General features: G+C 47.0%; 1 protein-coding gene across 6 annotated transcripts in view; it reads right to left on the reverse strand.

The window, feature by feature from the left end:
- Positions 1-21,655, reverse strand: part of ZNF385A (zinc finger protein 385A) — a 199,603-nt gene that overhangs the window by 77,312 nt on the left and 100,636 nt on the right. For 3 of the 6 annotated variants that reach the window (XM_028709194.2, XM_028709201.2, XM_077923867.1), the window contains exon 2: positions 12,904-13,088. The exons of 1 other annotated variant lie outside the window; for it this stretch is intronic. In XM_028709194.2, the coding sequence (XP_028565027.2) occupies positions 12,904-13,088 (185 nt within the window). The remainder of the gene's footprint in view (positions 1-12,903; positions 13,089-21,655) is intronic. 2 more of the 6 variants (XM_028709213.2, XM_028709210.2) reach the window with 2 other exon arrangements.

Consider the following 21,655-nt stretch of genomic DNA (forward strand, 5'->3'; position numbering starts at 1 on the left):
AACATGCACAGGGAACCTGTTGGACTCCAACTCCCATCAGCCCCAGTCAGCGCCCAGGGGTGATGGAAGCTGTAGTTCAACAAACATCTGGAGGGCCACAGCTTACCCATCCATGAGCTGACTTGCACGAATATTTTTTATTTAAGGCCTGCAGATTACCTAATTACCAGTTGCATGTAAAGAGGAAACATTCTATGATATGTGGTGGGAATGCAAAAAGGTGAGATGTTTCTGGGAGATGATATATAACGCGTTGAAAAAAATATTGAAACATACATTTACAAAGAAACCAGAAGCATTTCTATTGGGAATGGTGGGAAGTGATATAAATAGAAAAGAATGTAAAAAAATTTTATATGCAGTAACAGCAGCTAGAATATTATTAGCACAGAAATGGAAGCAAGAAGAATTGCCGACGATTGAAGAATGGAGAATGAAGTTGATGGACTATGCAGAATTAGATAAATTAACAGGAAGGATCCGAAACCGACGGGACCAGAGATTTACCAAAGACTGGAGTAAATTTATGATATATATGAAAAGTATTTGTGATGAACAAACGACGTTTGTAGGTTTGCAAGAAGTTCTGTGAGGAGTATTGCTAGAAATATTGTAAAATCGGAGAAGGGAAGATGATAGGTTAAGAGAGGTAAAGACAATATAAAATTAAGTAATGCATAAAAAGTGATTAAGACGGAAGATCATCGGAGGTGCTGATGGAAGTCCAAAAAGAATGCATTTGTTATAATATGTGGGGTATGTTTTATAATTTGTATGCTAAAATTAATAAAAAATGTATTTTTTTTAAAAAAACAACCAGTTGCATGTAGATATCTATTGCCAGTTGCCCTGGGAGTAGAGAGCATCCTCTGGCGTCTGCCTAGAGCCAAAGGAACAAGGACTGCTGTGGCAGTTAAGGAGCTATATCTGAGGATAAAGACCACAGCTTAGCGTTAGAGCACCTGCTTTGCATTCTGAAGGTCTCAGGTTCATTCCCCAGCATCTCCAGATAAGGACTCCATCCTAAAGCCCCAGAAAACTGCGGCCAGTCAGTGTAGAAAATACTGAGCGAGAGGGACCAATGGTCTAACTCTGCATAAAGCAGTTTCCTCTATTCCTACCCAAGAAAGAAGACCAGGAAGGAAAGACCAGAAGAGCTGCAAATGAGTATAAAGGCAAGTTTGTTCTAGTCTTGCCATTTTTTACTTTGTAAGCTTGAAGGCAGGGCTTCTCTCTGTCTGTCTGTCTGTCTGTCTGTCTGTCTGTCTGTGCACTATTTTGGGAGACAGTATCTGGTATGAAAAGCAGGATAAAAATATAATTAAATCTCAGGATTGGGCACTTGATCAGTCAGGAAAGATACAGCCTATCAACTGGTCCAATAATGGTCAAGAATTTAAAGTATTGTCCTTGTTCTAATAAATGTTAATGCTTAATCACCAACAGACACTTGTACAGTGGTACCTCGGGTTGCAGATGCTTCAGGTTACTGATGCTTCATGTTACAGACTCCGCTAATCCAGAAATAGTACCTCGGGTTAAGAACTTTGCTTCAGGTTAAGAACAGTTTCAGGTTAAGAAAGGACCTCCAGAACGAATTAAGTTCTTAACCCAAGGTACCACTGTAATAACTTGCAATGTTTCGTTGCGATTTTTTAAAACTTAAGCAGCATTAAGGTAAGGGTTTGTTTTTTAAGAAAATAAAAATGTGAGCAATGTGATTGACCTTCTCTTTGTCTTTCATCCCGGAACACTAGTTTCACATTAAAGAAAACAAAACAAAGCAAAAGAAAAGAAATTATCATTTCAACACAGCCTTCAAGACGTTACGCAACGTAACAGGGGGCCAATTCGGCAAACATCATGTATTCAAAGAATATTGATAACACTGGGCTGGTCAACTGAACAGCGTGCCAACCCTAATATATCAGGCCTTGCTCATGCCAGCATCTGTTTCATCTTAAAAGTCAGGAGTTGAATCCAGGAAATGTGCTTCCCAAGAAGAGTGAATTATCCACAGAACATAGCGGAGGCATTGTTGCAGCCCCTCTTCCATGCATCCCATTTACACACATATTGGGGGCTCCCAAAGACCACTGCTCCATTAACTCAAGGGGGGGTATTGATGTTGATGTTGTTGTAAGATAAGGTACCATATTTTTCACTCTATAGGATGCACCCGACCATAGGACGCACCTTGTTTTAGAGGGGGAGAACAAGAAAAAAATTCTCTCCCTCTCTGCACAGCGCCCCTTCAGCGAAGCGACAGGAGAAACGGAGCCCCTTCCATTTCTCCTCCCACTTCGCTGAAGGGGCGCTGTGCAGAGAGGGAAAGCTGGGCAGCACCTCTCCAGCGAAGCAAAGCCAGGAGAGTGAGAGGGATCGGTGCGCACCGACCCCTCTCGCTCTCCAGGCTTCAGCGAAAGCAATGCGAAGCCTCCGGAGCGCGGCGGGAGCGCTCCCACTGCGCTTCGGAGGCTTCGCGTTGCTATCGCTGAAGCCAAGGAGCCTGCATTCGCTCCATAAGACGCACACACATTTCCCCTTAATTTTTGGAGGGGAAAAAGTGCGTCTTATAGAGCGAAACTATATGGTATTTGCTGCCCTGTGGATAATGATTCAAGGTGAGGCCGCTTCCAGACTCTGAAGCAGAGGTGGAGAAACTGTAGGCCTAAATGGACCCCAACTCCTTCCAACCCCAACCAGCGTGGTCAATGGTCAGGGATTATTAGAGCCATGGTCCAACGACAACAAAATACTTCTTCACCACTGCTCTTAGGGGTCAAAGGCAGTGTGGAAGCTGTTTTCAGGAAGGGATGCGAGAAGGAAGCAAGCAACGAAGGCAGGAGGGAGAACAGAAGAGTTTTGAGATGGTGACAGCTTGGAAGCGAGATTGGACGGGCCAGAAGGTTAATTCATCTTGGAAAAACGTTTCATCTTTGGGGAGAGCCAAGAGCAATTTTGAGAAAGTCTGTTTTTCTGTGCAAAGAGTACCGAAGTCTGTGTGCTCTGGTACTCTCTGGAATAAAGCAACTATATTCCCAGGAGGGGGCGGGGAATAGAAGAAGCTGGGGGGAAAGTCACTAAAACAGAGCACCAAAGATTCTTTGGCTAGTCCTGCCCCAGGACATCCTGATCTCCGCCCACCTTAAGTGTAGGGTTATTTGGGGCCAAACTCCATGTTACTGAAAAGATCCATGGTTAGATTTTCTGTCATGTTTATTTTTACTTAATGCAGCTGTGTGGAGGGGAGGCACTTGAAATTTTATCTCTGCTTCAATCAGCCCCCTCTCCTCAAATCCTAGCCCAAAGCTGCCATTAGATGATATCTGATTCTCCCCCCCCCCCTGCTTTTGCAGGGACTAATTAGCATTTTGCTAAGGAAGAGGCGATTAAGATGGAGGAAATTGGCAAGAAGAAAACAGTGCTGCCCCCTCCTCCAGCTCTAAAAAAAAATATCATAACGCCCCATCTCTCCATGGTTGCATTTAAATATCAATCACAATAAAAACACCACGCTGGGAGATCTCGATTGTGGATTATTTGCTTCATGTGCAGCCTGGCCCACGGGGTTCTACCTGGGATTATTTTGACCTGGGGAAGCAAGTGACGAGAGCGAAAATGAAGGAGGGCTCCTTGGCTTTTGCCAACGTGGGTGTTACACAGTGTTGGAAACTCAGAAACAGTGAGGGGGGGAAGTATTTGATCCCCTGCTAAATTTGCCCGTTTGCCCTCTGACGAAGAAATGACCAGTCCATAATTTTATGGTAGTGGCGCCCGCCCTGTGGAACGCCCTCCCATCAGATGGGAAGGAAATAAGCAGCTATCTTATCTCCAAAAGACATCTGAAGGCAGCCCTGTTTAGGGAAGTTTTTAATATTTAATGCTGTATTGTTTTTAACACTCGATTGGGAGCCGCCCAGAGTGGCTGGGGAAACTCAGCCAGATTGGCGGGGTATAAATAAATAAATTTATTTTTATTTTTATTTTTATATGGTAGATTATTGTAGCTGTAAATAATCTAATCACCAAATGGCACCTTTAACCTAGGCTGCGGTCACCACAATGGAATGTGTAGGTGTCAGGGAACTGCCATCGGAAGGACAGGAGGTGGAAAGGCTCACTGAGGTTGAGAGAGACGTAGCAGCTGAAGAGGGAACCAGTAGGGGGAGAGAAGGGACTCCAAGGGAAAGTGAGTCGGAGGGATGGCTCAGAGACACTTCCAGCGAAAACAGTGGGGAGGTCTCAAGACCTCCTATAGGGACACCCACTCCTCGCCGGAAACTGTCACGCCGAGAGTCCAGAAGACGTGTTTCCGTTAAGGAGCTTTTATGTTGGAAGAGATTCCGAAAGCGACCACTTTCGGATTCTGCTAGCGACTGACGCAGCCATGCCGGAGGGGCTCCGTCGCAGGCAGAGGTTTGAGAACTTGACCAAACTCTGAGGGACTTGCATTTTACGCACAAGCAGCTCATTATCCCATCACAGTAGGCACTGTTCTCCGCCCCCTAAGCGATTGTTGTTGTTGTTATTTCCATTTCTATTACCACCATATATTTTAAAGAACAAATTTCAATGTGGTTTACAACACATTGTACAAAACATCACACAAAATGTTACAAAACATCACACAAAACAATCCAGAATAAAACTAATTCAAGCTTCAAGGAAAATATTTCAGGTCCTTCTCTAAGTGACATTTTGTTCTCCCAAGTTGCCAGGCTGGCATCTAGAGATCTCCACGTGGTCACAACTGGACCCTTGGATAATATGTTTTGTTTTAATTTTGAATAATATATATATATTAAAAAAACAACAACAATTGGACCCACGTCAGTTGCAAAACGCACCTGGCGCCTGGCTAATTTCAAACACTGCTGGTCTTACAAGCAATGTCTTAAAAATCAAGCCAATACAAATTCCAAAAAATATATCTATTGCAGGCCGTTTTCACTGTGAGGTTATGAGAGGCATGTCAATTTCATTCTCAGGCAGGAATTCAGGGCAAACAGGAAAGCCAGCAGGGTGGGCGCCTTGCAGCCTAATTTCATGTGACACTGAACCCGACTGCACGCGGACAGCTAGCAAGAGATAAAACAGTACAAAAGGGGGTGGAGAGAGAAGCAAAGGGGGGCACCCAACTCACGTTTGACTCTTTTGCTGCTCACCACGGGCTCCGGCAGTCCTCAAAGGATTACCTTGGAGGGAATGTGGGCCTCAACAGGAAAAAAAGGAAAGTTTTTCCACCCCTGAGTTAACCGCTGACCTCTCACAGTGAAGAGTCATCAGTGGGGCTCTTAATAATTGAGGTCTTAAGTGGCCTACTTAACACACTAAAGGAAACAGCAGGCAGGTGTGGTTTTCTGCATCAGGTGCACGCATGGCATCCCCTATAAAACCTGTGAAAGTCTTAGTCTTCTTTAGGAGGACTGTATGGTCATGCCATGGGGGGCCCCAAGTGTATGTGTGATTTAAATACAAAGGGGGGAAAGGCTCCCATCCTTTAACAGCACAGATCCGCTCCACTTCCCAGTGGGGAGGAGTTGCGGTGGACTGCATGGCCACCCACTCCCCACCAGGGGCGGGGGACTTTGTCCCCCATTGCCTGGGGGATCCCTGTCACGTCAGAGCCCAGCCAGAGCCCTGCTGGCTGGGGGGGGGGGGCATGGCTGGAGCCGTTTAAACGGAGGAGCGAGCCAGAGGACTTCCTCTTAGCTCGCTTCCTCAATCACCCGCCCTCCCTCCCTATTTTGCAGGTTAGGCAATGACCTTGCTATGGACTTCGGTTGGTTGCCTTGGTTGTCCGAGGGGCCTGGTAGGAATTTTTCCATTTGGCAAATTGGCACTGGCCACTTGGTTTTCGCCTACCTCGTAGCAATCGTCACAATTTTGTTAGGGTTGCGGTTAGGCATTGTTTGACCTTGTGTGGGGGAGGGGAGGTGTGGCCATCACCTGCCCCTCCATGCTTAAGGGTATTCCATTTAAGGAACCCGGGGGTGTTGATCTAGTCTGAAGCCCGGCTGGGGGCTAAGGCCTTGACACGACCCCGATGGAAACACCAGGGGGAGCTTGAGTTGGTTCGCAACGACAGGGCTCCCCCTACCGGTGGCTTACCCTTACTGGACTTCCTGCACAATGGGCAGGAGTCAGATATAGGTAAAGGTAAAAGGACCCCGACCATTAGGTCCAGTCGTGACTGACTCTGGGGCTGCGGCGCTCATCTCGCTTTATTGGCCAAGGGAGCCAGCGTACAGCTTCCGGGTCATGTGGCCAGCATGACTAAGCCGCTTCTGGCGAACCAGCACAGCACACGGAAACGCCGTTTACCTTCCCGCCGGAGCGGTACCTATTTCTCTACTTGCACTTTGACATGCTTTCGAACTGCTAGGTTGGCAGGAGCAGGGACCGAGCAACGGGAGCTCACCCTGTCGTGGGGATTCGAACCGCCGACCTTCTGATCGACAAGTCCTAGGCTCTGTGGTTTAATCCGCAGCATCAATGCCTAAGCCAATACCGCTCACATTCTGTAACTTCAATAAGGTTGTGGCCAAAATTTGCCCAATAACATAAACCTAATATCTGTGTCCTTGTGTGAGTTTTTCCAACGAGGGGGTGGCTGCGGGGTCTCGACACGCAACATGGGCCAAACGTGTGATGGCTTGTATTTCTGGATTTCATGCATTTGTGGCTTTAAGGATAGAGGTATCCGGAGTGTAAGTTACCAGTGCTGCTGCTTTTCCAGTCCCAGTGCTGAAGTGACAAGGGAAGAGGCCTTTGCAAGAATCCTCTCTTGCAAATGGTCTAGGAAATCTGGATATCACAACCAGATTCTTCAGAAGAAGGAGGACAATGTAAACCTTGGGAACTCAGGGATGGGGGGGGGGGGGCGGGGAGAATGTCAGAACAGACCAAAGCTCAAGAAGAACAGAATGGCCAGAGACACTTGGTATTCTTCTTGATGGCTTATCTAATTTTAAAGACATGTTCATTGTATATCATGCAAGCTTTGGAGCTGATCTGGATTCAGTTTACCCCTTAGCCTGAATTCCTTTAAAACCAAGTCTTTAGGGGACAGCTAGATGGTCTGGGATAGGCAGAGACAGGCTAGCTTTCTGCAGATTTCCTGTGGCATCATCAACCTGGTGTAGGGGAAGGCGATGGTGATGAGCAATGTTTGAAAGGGAAAGCAAGACTGTAAGTAGGAATGTTATCCCACACATTTAAAGCCAGGCCAAATGGTCAAATGTGGATTTCGAAAGGTGGGTTCCCACATTCCGGTTTGAAATTTTAGTCCCCGCTCCCACCAAAAAGCCCATCATGCCAGCTCAGTTGTAGCACTAAGGAGACTGTTCTATCAGCGCAAGCTTTTCTGCTTGCCCGATACAAGCTTACTCTCCAGGTGGCACAATGGGTCAGTGCATCTGACTGTTGACCAGAAGGTCGGTGGTTCGAGCCCAGGCCTGGGGCAGGATTCCTGCAATGAAGAGGGTTGGACTAGACGGTCCCCAGGGTCGTTTCCAACTCTACGATTCTTTGAGTTTTATGACTCTATAACTATCTCCCCGCTCCTCTCCTCCCCTGCGCCTGCACCCTCTTCTGAGGGATTTCCTAACCCTCCTGAATGGATTTGGAGGACACAGGCAAGCCCCACTGCACTAGCGGAAGTCCCGATGCAGGCTTCTGCGAGCAGAACGAGGTAGTTGAAAACCTCCCTAGTGGGAGAGGCGAAAGCATAAAAAGGATTAGAATGATTCTTTTGTGAAATCGCTTTGAGATATTTGATGGGAAGCAGTTCACAAACGAAAGCAAATAAAGTCGAAAAGTAAACCATCAACAATCCATCTCAGCAAAGTGACAAGAGTAACGATGTGGAGAATGTGTTTCGTGGGATTGTTTGGAGTTTCCTTGATGTGGGTGGGGGAGCTCCGTTTGCAACTGGGAGATCCTGGGTTCCAATCCGTGCAGAACACAAAGCAGCAGCCTCAACCTGACATACCTCTCAAGGTTATTGTGAAGGTAGAGACAATCAGGGGAGTCCTCCAGGACTACAGCTCTCATCATCCCTGGCCACTGGCCATAGTGGCCGAGGCTGATGGGAACTGGAGTCCGACTACATGCGGAGGGCACTCCCTGAGTGGCAGGTGTGGAAGAGAATTCATTAAAAAGTTTACCTTCTCTACTATTTGCTGATACTGCTGCAAGAGAATTTGCTGCCCTGCACAGCGGGGTCCTGACTCTCTAAGGGGGTCTCAGCCTGGGACAGATGACCCTCCTGTTGCTTCTCATTTCCCAAGTATAAAGTCATCTCTGCCTGGACATGCGCCATTCCAGACAGATATGTCTGGAGAGCACCCACCATCCCAGCAGGGACATACAAGGGCTGTGGCTCCCCCTGCAGGCAGCTGCCTGGCAACACAGGAAGGAAACCCACTTTTTCCTTTTTCCTCTACTTTTAATACATAAAAGGCTGAACTGGACCCCCAGCTCCAAAACCAGGTTGCTGAAGAGCTGCAGAACAGTGAGCGCAATCTGCAGTGGGAGAAGCAGCAGGCGTGGCAGTTTAACCCTTTACCCAATTCAAAACACTTTCCCTTGCAATGTGGCAAATGTGCATTCTAGGAGGGGGGGTTTTTGGGGGGAGAAGGGGGGGAATGTCAACCAAGAAAAGGGTTAATGGCCCACCTGCTGCTTCTCTGCTGCAGACCTTGCTCCCTCTGCCAGTGCTTCCTGGAATTAAAGCTTTAGGTATAGTCTAGCAGGGTTTCAGCCTGCTGATTACAGGTTGCAGACCTAATCTCTCTCTCTCAATCTATCGCTGTCTCTATTTCTAACTCTATCCAGATGTGATTTTGGAAGGAAGGTAGATGGGATCGAAATAAACCCTCAAGTCACTCTAAAGCAGGGGTCAGCAAACTTTTTCAGCAGGGGGCCGGTCTACTGTCCCTCAGACCTTGTGTGGGGCCGGGCTATATTTTGAAAAAATAATAATGAACAAATTCCTATGCCCCACAAATAACCCAGAGATGCATTTCAAATAAAAGCACACATTCTACTCATGTAAAAACATCAGGCAGGCCCCACAAATAACCCAGAGATGCCTTTTAAATAAAAGGACACATTTTACTCATGTAAAAACACGCTGATTCCCGGACCGTCCATGGGGTGGATTTAGACGGCGATTGGGCTGGATCTGGCCCCTGGGCCTTAGTTTGCCTACCCATGCTCTCTTGCCTTCCCTGCAATCACGCAGTACAGCTTTCAGAGGGGCAGCAGTGCCAGGTTCTTGTAGCTAAAACCACCTAAAGGTTTGTGGCACCTTCAAAGACGAACAAATTCAGGGTACCGGTAATTCTAAATTGCAGCTATGTGTATGACCCAGATTGAACACTGCTCCCATGTCTTCTCTACCAGCGCTATTATAGGACTCAGCATAGGCGCCGACTCCATGGGGCTTGAGGGGGCCCGAGCCCCCTCAAAAATTCGTTTGGGGGGGCTCCGCCCCCCCAATAATCTCCGGCGCCCCTCCAGCAGAGCGCCATCGCCGCCCCTCCCCCAGCCCAAAATGCACAGGGAGGGGAGGGCTGCATGCCTCCTGCCCTCCCTCCCGAGCAAAAGCTCCACCCAATTTCCTTTGGAGCTGATTAATAGGCGCAGCACGCTCTCCCCTATTCGCTCACGAGGAGGCGGCGCCACTTTATTTGCATATTCATGAGCTTATTTATTATTCATGAGCTTTCCCGGGCCCCCCCAATATTTTTTATAAGTCCGCGTCCCTGGGACTCAGCAATGTCATCTGCAACACCAGGAGTTCATTTGTCTGCACATCTTGCAACAAGATATATGTCGTCATCTGCCAACAAAGTCCTTCTACAGGCCCATTTCTATGCAAAAGTTTAAATGGCAATATTGAGAAACCAGTGGAGGAATATTTCAACTTCCCAGGCCACTCTGTATCTGACCATAAGGGGGCCATACTGGGACAAAGGACCTTCAAAGGAAGACTGCAGCATGAAACTGCTGAATTGTAATTCCTCAAGAGGTTCCGTGCTATCGCTAGCGGATTGAATCAGCACAATCACACTGCTTACGTTAATTGGCTTACCAATGCCAGGATGTCTGTGCTATCGTCACATCTGTGCCTGCCTGTTTGTTTTGTGAATGGCCACTATTAAGGATATAATCACCACCATCTGTACCCTCTGCTCACTTCCTTTCCTTCTGACCGCACTGATTACAATTATACACACCCATATTCCTGCAGCTCGGAATAACACTTCATGCATCTGATTAAGTAGATTGTAGTCCAAGAAAGCTTATTCCATTAAAAAGAAAAATAGCCTTTAGGGAGCCAGTAGCCAATACAGCTTTTCATCTCTCTCTCTCTCTCTCTCTCTCTCTCTCTCTCTCTCTCTCTCTCTCTTTCTCCAGCAGAGGTCACTCCAACATAGGCAAAGAGACCAAATGACTAAACACACCATCACCAGCTGAGAATACCTGCCTCCCTCCGTGCAGGAATGGGAATGGAGTCACTGCAAAAGAGCCCGATTACTGCTCTTTAAAACATACACGTGTCTTGGTTCCTAACCAATGACCTGAGCACAATCACTGATCTCCAGCTGTCCCCCGAGATGGAGACGAGAACTCTCCACAAGGCGGCAAATCGTTACCAGGCATGCTCACGTGGTACTTCGCATCGTAAAGGCCAGGCACACATGCAGTGAAGAGGAGGCTGCCCTCAAAGGTGTACAGCAGGGACGAGGAACCAGTGGCCTTCCATCAGCCCCAGACAATGGCCAATGGTCAGAGATGATGGGAGTTGTAGTCCAGCAACATTTGGTGGTGGTGGGGGGGAAACTGCTTCCCCATTCCTGGCATACAAGTTGAGGTGGTCTGATGGGCAAAAGATTCCCTCAGGCTCCCTTCCCTCCCTCTACAATTCTATGATGCACCACGCATGTGGTGGATCTGATCTCCTCAACCCACATACATTAAAGACTATATTCCTTCACGAGAGCCAGTGTGGTATAGTGGTTCAGAGTGGTGGACTCGTAATCTGGTGAACCGGGTTCGCTTCCCCGCTCCTCCACATGCAGCTGCTGGGTGACCTTGGGCCAGTCACACTTCTCTGAAGTCTCTCAGCCTCACTCACCTCACAGAGTGTTTGTTGTGGGGGAAGAAGGGAAAAGGAGGTTGTTAGCCGCTTTGAGACTCCTTAGGGTAAGTGATAAAGAGTGATATCAAATCCAAACTCCTCTTCTTCTTCTTCTTCTTCTTCACCTATTTGTGGTACCAACCTGCCATTACAGTGGTACCTCGGTTTAAGAACAGTCCGGTCTAAGAACGATTTGGTTCACAAACTCCGCAAAACTGGAAATAGCGTTCTGGTTTGAGAACTTTACCTCGGTCTAAGAACAGAATCCGAATGGTGGAAGGGCACCGGCGGCGGGAGGCCTCATTAGGGAAAGTGCGCCTCAGTTTAAGAATGGTTTTGGTTTAAGAACGGACTTCCGGAACGGATTAAGTTCGTAAACCGAGGTACTACTGTATTATTATTTTTTACTAGCCTGACAAGACAGACTGAAAAACTAGCAAACTTCCAAAGCCAGCGAAACTCCCAAGCAAGGCTAGTGAGTCCCAGTTTCCCTATAGAACCTGACTCCCAACAACTTGCTGAAGCCTACCCATTTTTCTGCTGCAGCAGTGAGTGGGCAGAGGAAGGAAACCATTGACCGAGTGTCAAGATGCTTTGGAGTGCATGTAAACACTTGACAAGCCAGTTGTCCTCCCCCCACCCCCCCACACCGGCAGAAGCATGATGGTTAATTTCAGGGTCATGGGTGGTAGCCCCACGTTGGGCAAAATATTCCTGCACTGCCGCAGTTCGGACTAGATGACCCTTGTGGCCCCTTCCAACTGTGCAGCTCTATGATTTGAGATCTCTTGTGATTTAAGGAGATGTGGTGCTGCAGCCTCCTTAAGTGACCCATTTGAAGTGTGTGCTTAAAGCAGGCATAGCTAGCTTCCCTGGCCGGGGTCTGCGTTCAGATCTCCCCTGGAGGCTGATCCATTTGGCTCACCCACCAACCCCAGCGTGGCCCCCAGTCAGCCCCCACCTGACTGCCTTCAGAACATGGTGCTGATAAAGCTAAGGTTGCAGCTTCGATCCCCATATGAGACAGGTAATAATAATAATAATAATAATAATAATAATAATAATAATAATTTATTATTTGTACCCCGCCCAACTGGCTGGGTTTCCCCAGACACTCTGGGCGGCTTCCAACAAAGATTAAAAATACATTAAAATGTCACACATTGAAAACTTCCCTGAACAGGGCTGTCTTCACATGTCTTCTAAATGTTCAGTAGTTGTTTATCTCTTTGACATCTGGTGGGAGGGCGTTCCACAGAGCGGGCGCCACTACCGAGAAGGCCCTCTGCCTGGTTCCCTGTAGCTTTGCTTCTCGCAGCAAGGGAACCGCCAGAAGGCCCTCAGCGCTGGACCTCAGCGTCCGGGCAGAACGATGGGGGGTGGAGACACTCCTTCAGGTATACTGGGCTGAGACTGTTCAGGTATACTGGGCTGAGGTGCATATTCCTGCATTGCAGGGTTTGCAGTTGATGACCCTCAGGGTCCCTTCAACTCTATGATACGACCTGCCATGAGCTCTCTGGCGCCACCTACTGTTGCTCTCCCTGCCTTCCACCCTACCAGTCCCAAACGGGCCCCAGCCATCACTTATCTCCAGGGCTAACATAACCCCTCTTGCACCCTCATCTGTGAGCCCTGGGTGCCTCACCTGGCATTCCCAGGGGCCAGGTGTCCAGGTCAAAGCCCCTTTCTCTGGTGGGGGCAGAGGAAGAGAAGAAGGAAAGTAGGAGGAGTTATACAAACAGTCCTACCCGAGCCTGTACCTCCTGGGCCGGAAGCAGCCACGGCCTTACCGTGTTGAAACCTGCGAAGAGGCCCACGGCCGGCTGCGCCTCCATAGGGAACGACAGGAAGGGCTTGAGATCCAGGGGTTGCTGCATCATGGCAGGTGGTGGGCGCAGGATGGCCGGGATTGGGCCCGCCCGGCTCAGGCTGCCTAGGCAAGGAGAGACAAGGGGGAAGCATCAACAGTTTGCCCTGTGATGTGGGCGATGCAGAGGGTCAGGGCAAAGGGCAGAGGAAAAGAGGCTAGGACCAAATGATTTTAAACTTGCACAAATTTTACAAACAAAAAGGACTTTCTCAAAGAGACTTGCGGAGTATATAAAAAAAATATGCAGTAACAACAATCCATGAAAGCAGCAGCAAGGAATGCAAATGAAAGCTTAGGCTGAACAAGAGCAAAAATGAATGGTTGAAGATTTAAATCAAGCTATTATCAGCAACGCTGGACATTTCCAAAGAGTACAATAACTGGTTGTTGCACGTATCAATATCTCAAACTTAAAAACATCCAAATTCCCAGACAGGGCCTCACATTTCAAATCTGCAGAAAACTCATCTCAGACTATGCATTTCAGATCTGAGCTTGAATCCAACAGTATTTTTAATTTGGGGAGTGGACTAGAGAAATCTTTTCAAGTTAAACACAGATTTTGAAGGGTTTTGGTGGGAGGTTTTTTATGTTCCTTCGCAGCATAGATGAGATTGGCCCACTTTATTCTCACGCACCACAATCTTGCAAAGTAGGTTATGTCAAGACAGGGGGGGCTTCCACATGTCAGTTTGTCAGTTTACTGTGGACTCAGTGCTGCTCAGATTCAGCACATAAACACACAAATCCTGTATAAACAGCAACTCCAGATTAAACGGGTAAAATATAGGATGGCATTGTGACAAGGAGGTTGTGTGTGGACACTGTGCAGAACCTGCGTGCCCAATCAGACCAAGTCCACAATAAATTGCTGTGGGGAAACACTCAGAGAGAAATACCCAAGCGGACTTCATACTATTTGAACCCTGCGTCTACCCAATGGTGTCCAACATACTGTTCACAACATTAAAGGTAAAGGGACCCCTGACCATTAGGTCCAGTCGTGACCGACTCTGGGGTTGCGGTGCTCATCTCGTTTTATTGGCCAAGGGAGCCGGCGTACAGCTTCCGGGTCATGTGGCCAGCATGACTAAGCCGCGTCTGGAGAACCAGAGCAGCGCACGGAAACGCCGTTTACCTTCCCGCTGGAGCGGCACCTATTTATCTACTTGCACTTTGACGTGCTTTTGAACTGCTAGGTTGGCAGGAGCAGGGACCGAGCAACGGGAGCTCACCCTGTTGCGGGGATTTGAACCACCGACCTTCTGATCGGCAAGTCCTAGGCTCTGTGGTTTAACCCACAGCGCCACCCGCCTCCCTGTTCACTACATTACAGCATGCTGAATTGAGCACACACGTGCTAGCTATGTGTTTCATGCACATATCTGTCGAAGGAAACCAGCAGCATAAATGAGAGAGGTGAGTTTGCAGGTTTGCACACCTGATAAATTAGGCCTAGGCGCCGGTGTCCTGTGGTATGCTAGCTGGTAGTACCTGTCAAGCGCTACTGTCACAAGCAAAAGAAGGTTCCAGAAATACAACCCCAACTAAAGAATCATGGCAAGAAAAATTGATGGACTATGCAGAACTGGCAAAACTGTCATACAAGCTACGGGACAAGGATAACTGTGACTTTAAAGATGAATGGGAACCCTTTACAAAGTATTTGAAGACGCAACAAAGCGAACTGGACTGCTTGGCTGGTTTTGAATAAACATTCACAAACTTTTTATTGATAATAATCAGCTAAATAGTTTGAGGATCTATACAACTGTAACATGCAGAAAACAGCATTTTTAGAGAAATCAAAGACTGGAACTGAGGGAAGTCGGGGGGTGGGGGTTCTGTGTGGGGGGAGGGGGAGAGAGGAAAAATGGAGGGGGAATAAGGATGATATATTTCTGGATAATATGTTTTGTTTTAATTTTGAATAAAAAGTTATTAAAAAACAAAACAAAAACAGAAATACAAGCGGGTTACTCTTGTGGGTGGCAAGTGGATCCCAGGAATCAAACCCTGCATTTGCCTAGCACAGTCAAGATGTTCATTGTCACCTTGCTAGCTGAGACTTACAGAAACAGACATGAAAGATATCCTAGAACAGCCAAAATAAGAGAACATAATGACTGTCCTGTGGAAGAATGCAAGCCCTTTTTGGATTACTTAAAGAAATACTCTAGCATGATGAACTCACAAGCGGGATTTGAACTATGAGCAACAGAAGGATTGAGAGATTATTGTATTGTTGTTATGATATAGGGCCTAGACTTGCCGATCAGAAGGTCGGCGGTTCAAATCCCCGTGACGGGGTGAGCTCCCGTTGCTCGGTCCCTGCTCCTGCCAACCTAGCAGTTCAAAAGCACATCAAAGTGCAAGTAGATAAATAGGTACCGCTCCGGTGGGAAGGTAAACGGCGTTTCCGTGCGCTGCTCTGGTTCGCCATGTCATGCTGGCCACATGACCCGGAAGCTGGGCGCCGGCTCCCTTGGCCAATAAAGCGAGATGAGCGTCACAACCCCAGAGTCGGTCACGACTGGACCTAACGGTCAAGGGTCCCTTTACCCTTTACCTTTCCTAGGGTGCAGCAGAGGGGGAGAAGTAAAAACACCATGGAAAACAGGGTGGGAAGTCAACAGAACAAAACAAAGAATTATTATGTATTGGAGTGTGTATGTTAAACTTCTGAAAGTTGCAAAAATAATTGAATTAAAAAGGAAACTATGGCCCCCTAGTTGTTGTTGGGCTTCCAGTTCCCATCAGACCCAAGAAGCATGGCCAGTTGTCAGAGAAGATGGGAAGTGTTGCCCAGCAACATCAAGAGCCTGAAAGGTTTGCTATCTCTGTTCTAGGGATGCTTTTAGCAAGCACACTCAGCCACGCTCCCCAGCACAGTGAGTCTTGGGGCTATGACTGATAAGTCCTTGCAAATGGCAAACAGGTTGTCTTGGGTGCCATAAACTTACCTTGCAGCTTTACACAACAGGGTGCAAATCTGCAGCACAAACTTGGAGCGCAGCAGCAAACTATACAATTAGGGATGTTTTGAACTGGTCCAGCCCACCTAGAGCCAGATAGCCAATGGAAACACTGCAAAGTGTCTGACATCTGTGGAGTTTCCCCCAAAAAAGGCTTCTGCATGGGCATGCGCATTCCCTCCACCACCACAAGCACACCGCCAAAAAACAAAGAAAAAAAGCTGTTTCTCTCTCCCTCCTCGATTGCTTACATAACCATTTGTGCAGCCAGCCGTCAGTCCTGGAAAGTTCAGTGGTAATTGCACATCATCTAGTCGCCACTGCAAAGGCGGAAAAGAGCAACAGTGAAACTGGCATTCTTTCGCTCCCCGCTCTGCACTAAGCTGGGAGATGCCTTTTCACTGTGGAGGTGAAATTGGAAAGGGGTCTTGAGGTGAGCAGAAGAGGAATTGGTCAGTTTTGCCAGCGCTCTTCACAGCCCCTGTAGGCAAACCCCCAAACTTGTACAAGGCGTTGCTGATAAGGACCCCTACAAAGTCACAAGGGACGATTTTCTATTTCCCCAAAGCCTTGGTGTGCTTGGATGTGTCCTCCTAGAGCTTAATTCAGTGATGAAGCAAAGCAGCAGAATGCATTAAGTAAAACACAACTGTGACGCCGCAAGGAGAGAGAGAAATCAGACCCCGACACTCACTGGTCCGTGGTTTTTGGGCCGTTTCCAACAGCAAGGTCATGAACAATCTCACAATGGAGGAGAAAGTGGATCGTTACAGTATTGTGCAAGGGGATTGCAAGAGGGCTAAGATTGTTAGAGCTTATTTGAGCCAGAGAATAATTTGAGAAGTGGGGAGGGGCTGGGGTGGGGTGCTAAAGCCCGCATCAGCTGCAAAATTCAAGCTTTGTCAGAATTTCCGGTTTCGTTTTTTTAAAGCAAGTTTCTAGTCCTTATGGCTGCAAATATATAAATATATATTTAAATTATATGTATGTATATATGGCAAGAAGCCTGCCAACAGTGTGATCCGGTATATGCCTACTTAAAGTAAACCAGTGGGGCTTACACAGCCTAAATCTCAGAAGCAAAAGGGGTAGCTGAATAAGTTTTAATAACAGGATATCATTGCCCTTCATAGTTCCCACCTCCACATACCCCACCCCATAACTAACAAACCAGAATATGTAATGAAGGATAGTGAATAAAATAAAATGCAGAATAAGTAAGGCAGTCTGCAAAAGCTTGCATACTATATACAGGTTGCAAAATTCAACCTCTCTGGATGCAGAACTTGGATTTGCCTGGGTGCATAACTGGATTATGTCTGTATGACACCCAGCCCTGGGTATACACTTGTACAGATGTTATAATATATACCAATGCAGCACATTTATGCAAATCAAGTGAAGCTGCAGCACAGCTGCAAGTATTAAATGATTAATTGCTGTGTTTATATCAACCACAAGCTTAACATGCAGGTAAAAAGTCCCCACCGTCAACACATTGCCAGATCACAGGGGCTGACAATAAGGAAACTCTGGCATTACGCACTTTCGTAAGGGCTCATCTCTATCCAGAAGGGCCGACACCATCCTTGCTGTTCCACATTTAATGTTAAACCACTCCTCACACCCAGCTTTGCCTTCTGGCCTCTGTAAAGAGTGGCAGATAGCTGAACACAGCAAAAGGGTAACATAAAATTATGACGCTCCCTTCAAAAGCCTCAAAAGGCTTCCGAGTATAAAAACGAACTTAAATGCAAGTGATTGATTGACCGATTGCTTAAAAGCCAGACAGTTAATCGATTTGAAACAAAAAACCTTTGCTTTGGATGAGAGGCCTAACTTGCATATGATATATCAATGCGCTTATTTGCCACGCAGAATGGAGGCTTCTCTTGCTCTGAGCACAAACAGAACTGACATTTGTTAGGCCTGAATCCATAGAGAATCTCCATCGTTCCTGCTACTGGACTTTCACAGCTGTGGCTTTGACTCCAAAGCTGCTCCCCTCACCTTGGGGGCTTACAGCGCCTGCTGCACTGATGTGCTACACAGCCTAGGAATGACAGTGTGAGAGCAAGCGGGCTGCTAAACTGGTTTGCTGCCCGTCCTGGTCATTCAGAGACAGAGTAAACAAGAAGAAGGCAAACTGTCATGTGTGGACTGCACAGGCATACAACAACTGATCAGTAGACCCTACAAATGTCCCTATTTCCCAGGGACAGCTCCGGATTTACAGATGCCATCCTGGTTTCTGATTTGATCCCAGAATGTCATGCTTTTCTTTGTTGTTGTTGCTGTTTAGTCGTTTAGTCGTGTCCGACTTCGTGACCCCATGGACCAGAGCACGCCAGGCACTCCTGTCTCCCACCGCCTCCCGCAGTTTGGTCAAACTCATGTTCGTAGCTTCGAGAACACTGTCCAACCATCTCATCCTCTGTCGTCCCTTTCTCCTTGTGCCCTCAATCTTTCCCAACATCAAGGTCTTTTCCAGGGAATCTTCTCTTCTCATGAGGTGGCCAAAGTATTGGAGCCTCAGCTTCAGGATCTGTCCTTCCAGTGAGCACTCAGGGCTGATTTCCTTAAGAATGGATCGGTTTGATCTTCTTGCAGTCCATGGGACTCTCAAGAGTCTCCTCCAACACCATAATTCAAAAGCATCAATTCTTTGGCGATCAGCCTTCTTGATAGTCCAGCTCTCACTTCCATACATCACTACTGGGAAAACCATAGCTTTAACTATACGGACCTTTGTTGGCAAGGTGATGTCTCTGCTTTTTAAGATGCTGTCTAGGTTTGTCATTGCTTTTCTTTAGGACGTCCCTATTATCATCGGAAAAATGTTGGAGGGCATGGAGTTATGCGACCCCACGAGCCAAGATAAGTAACTCTACAACCTTTAGAAGACATATAAAGGCAGCACTATATAGGGAAGTTTTTTTAAAAAATGTTTTTAATGCCTTTGCTTTGTACATTGCATTCTTTCTGGGACAGCTGATGACTTTGTGTGTTGCGGGCGGGGGGAGGGGGGTGTCCTTCCTTGGTGTAGGGCTAATTTGGCATGTGGCATCCCCTAAAGGTCTGGCACACCAGCCAGATGATGATGATGATGATGATGATGATGATGATAATGATAATGATAATAATAATAATAATAATTTATACCCCACCCATCTGGCTGGGTTTCCCCAGCCACTCTGGGCAGCTTCCAACCGAATATTAAAAACACAATACAGCATTAAACATTAAAAACTTCCCTAAACAGGGCTGCCTTCAGATATCTTTTAAAAGTAAGATAGTTGCTTATTGCCTTGACATCTTCTGGGAGGACGTTCCACAGGGCAGGCACCACAACCAAGAAGGCCCTCTGCCTGGTTCCCTGTAACCTCACTTCTCACAGCGAGGGAACCGCCAGAAGGCCCTCGGAGCTGGACCTCAGTTCTTTGGTCCAAAGGCAGCCTGGACCTTAAGTGGTCCACAATGTTCTCTTTCCTTGTCACATGGAACTGGCCTAGGAATGGGCAAGTCTTTCAATTTTTAGTTTCTCTGTTTAATAGAACGTCCCTATTTTCATTGGAGAAATGCTGTAGGGTATGAACAGATCAAGAACAGCAGCTGGTGTCGGGTGCAAACATCCCTTGAGGATGCACAGAGAAGATCACACCCGTGTGGAAGAATAACCAAAAGAAGAATAACCTTTACAGCTTTCACAAAGAGGGTGCCCCAAAAGCCCATTTGCAAGTGGCGGCAGCTCCATGCGAAATCTGAAACTTTTGCAAGTTGCAAACCCTGTGGAACACTCCCCACTCTCTTAAGAGGGAGGTTCACAACATTAGGGCCTTTTAGTTTTTAGATCTGAGCTGTGGTTTGAACAAATCATTTAGATTCTTTGCCTTTTACTTTATCTAGGGATTTCTCTTGTCTTCCTTCTTATTTATGCTCTGGCAGGATCTCTGCAGGTGAACTCATTGATACAGGGTTATGATTATAAAGGTCGCTCACAGCTCCTCAGACTCCTTGCTGACAACCTCACTGTTCTTTCAGATCCCCAAATGCCTCTTCCGCAAGAGAAACTGGCAAATTTAGCTCTGTGACAGGGCTGGGCATTAATTTTGATAAATTGGAGACAATGTTTTGGAAGCTGGGGCCAAGAACATGGCTGTTTATTAGGTGGCGCTTTTGGTATCAAAGTGTGTCTGACTTCCCTGAAATACCTGGTGGTTCGTATGTCACAGAATTTGTCTGGACTTAGGTTGAATTATGTACCTGTTTTGCAATGTATTACATATGACTTATGATCCTGGCATCCCCTCAATTTATTCTTATTAGGCAGGATTGCTGCTATTAAAATAATAGCCCTCCCACGACTTCTTTTTTTCTTCCAAGCCCTCTCAATTTTGATCTCAGACAGGATTATGAAACAACGGCAATCAATTTTAAACTGTTTTATTTTGTGAAACAAGAGGGCAAGATGACCGGCCAAACTTCCTTACGCTAAATCTCAAGTTGGGGCGAGTGTGGGTGTGAGAGAGGGACAGTCAGTCTGTATTTTGATGCCTTTCAATTAGGGCAGATTCTTTTTACGGCCTCTTGGGGTCAAGACTAAAACTTGGGTAGGGTTGGAGGCAATGAATCAATCAACAGCTCCTTAATAATAATAATAATAATAATAATAATAATTTTATTTATACCCCGCCCTCCTCAGCCAAGACTGGGCTCAGGGCGGCTAACAACCAATAATAAAAACAAGTTGATTGAAATACAACTTAAAAACAAGATTAAAATACAACATTAAAACATTAAAATGCAGCCTCATCACAGGAGGAGAAAGGAAAAAAGAAAGAGGGGGAGGGAATCAAATTGACTTCAAGCCAAAGGCCAGGCGGAACAACTCTGTCTTACAGGCCCTGCGGAAAGAAATCAGATCCTGCAGGGCCCTGGTCTCATGAGGCGGAGTGTTCCACCAGGCCGGAGCCAGTGTTGAGAAGGCCCTGGCTCTGGTTGAAGCTAATCTAACTTCCTTAGGGCCCGGGACCTCTAGGGTGTTGCTATTTACGGACTTTAAGGTCCTCCGTGGGGCACACCGGGAGAGGCGGTCCCGTAGGTACGAGGGTCCTAGGGCACTTCTTTCCCTACCAGCCACCCAGGTAATGTGGAAGAAAGTGGCAAATCCTTTCTTTCACTGTTCAGTTTGGCACAAATGGCACAAGAAATGAGAACCCTTTCTTTCTGCAGTGATCACTCTCCTATTTCATCTGCCACATCAAGCAAGTGTGCTCTGAGTGCCACAATGCACAAATTGGGGCTGCCACACTAGTTGCGGGACATCTTTGATCGATCTATCCCTTTGTCAGCACAACAAGTTACAGATAAGTTTAGGGGCACTTCTCCTAAGTGACTGAGGATTCACTAAATTAGCCCGTTTTTGCAGGAGCCTTCTGTTGACAGAACAGCAACTACCGTAAGTCCCCATACAGCTTACAAACTTCTCATTGCTACCACTCCAGAGTGCAGAAGAGGCCTGGTATTCTACTGAAGACCACTTTTTCTTCTTTTTCTGGCCTTATGGTCCTTTGGGAGAGAGGTACTGGACAGGAAGTGGGTCCTGGTCTTTGGAATAACCTTTGGACCCCTAAGCCTCTGTCCTCTGTTTCAGCC

This window comes from Podarcis muralis, chromosome 2 (assembly GCF_964188315.1).
Source record: "Podarcis muralis chromosome 2, rPodMur119.hap1.1, whole genome shotgun sequence".
Taxonomy (NCBI): Eukaryota; Metazoa; Chordata; class Lepidosauria; order Squamata; family Lacertidae; genus Podarcis; species Podarcis muralis.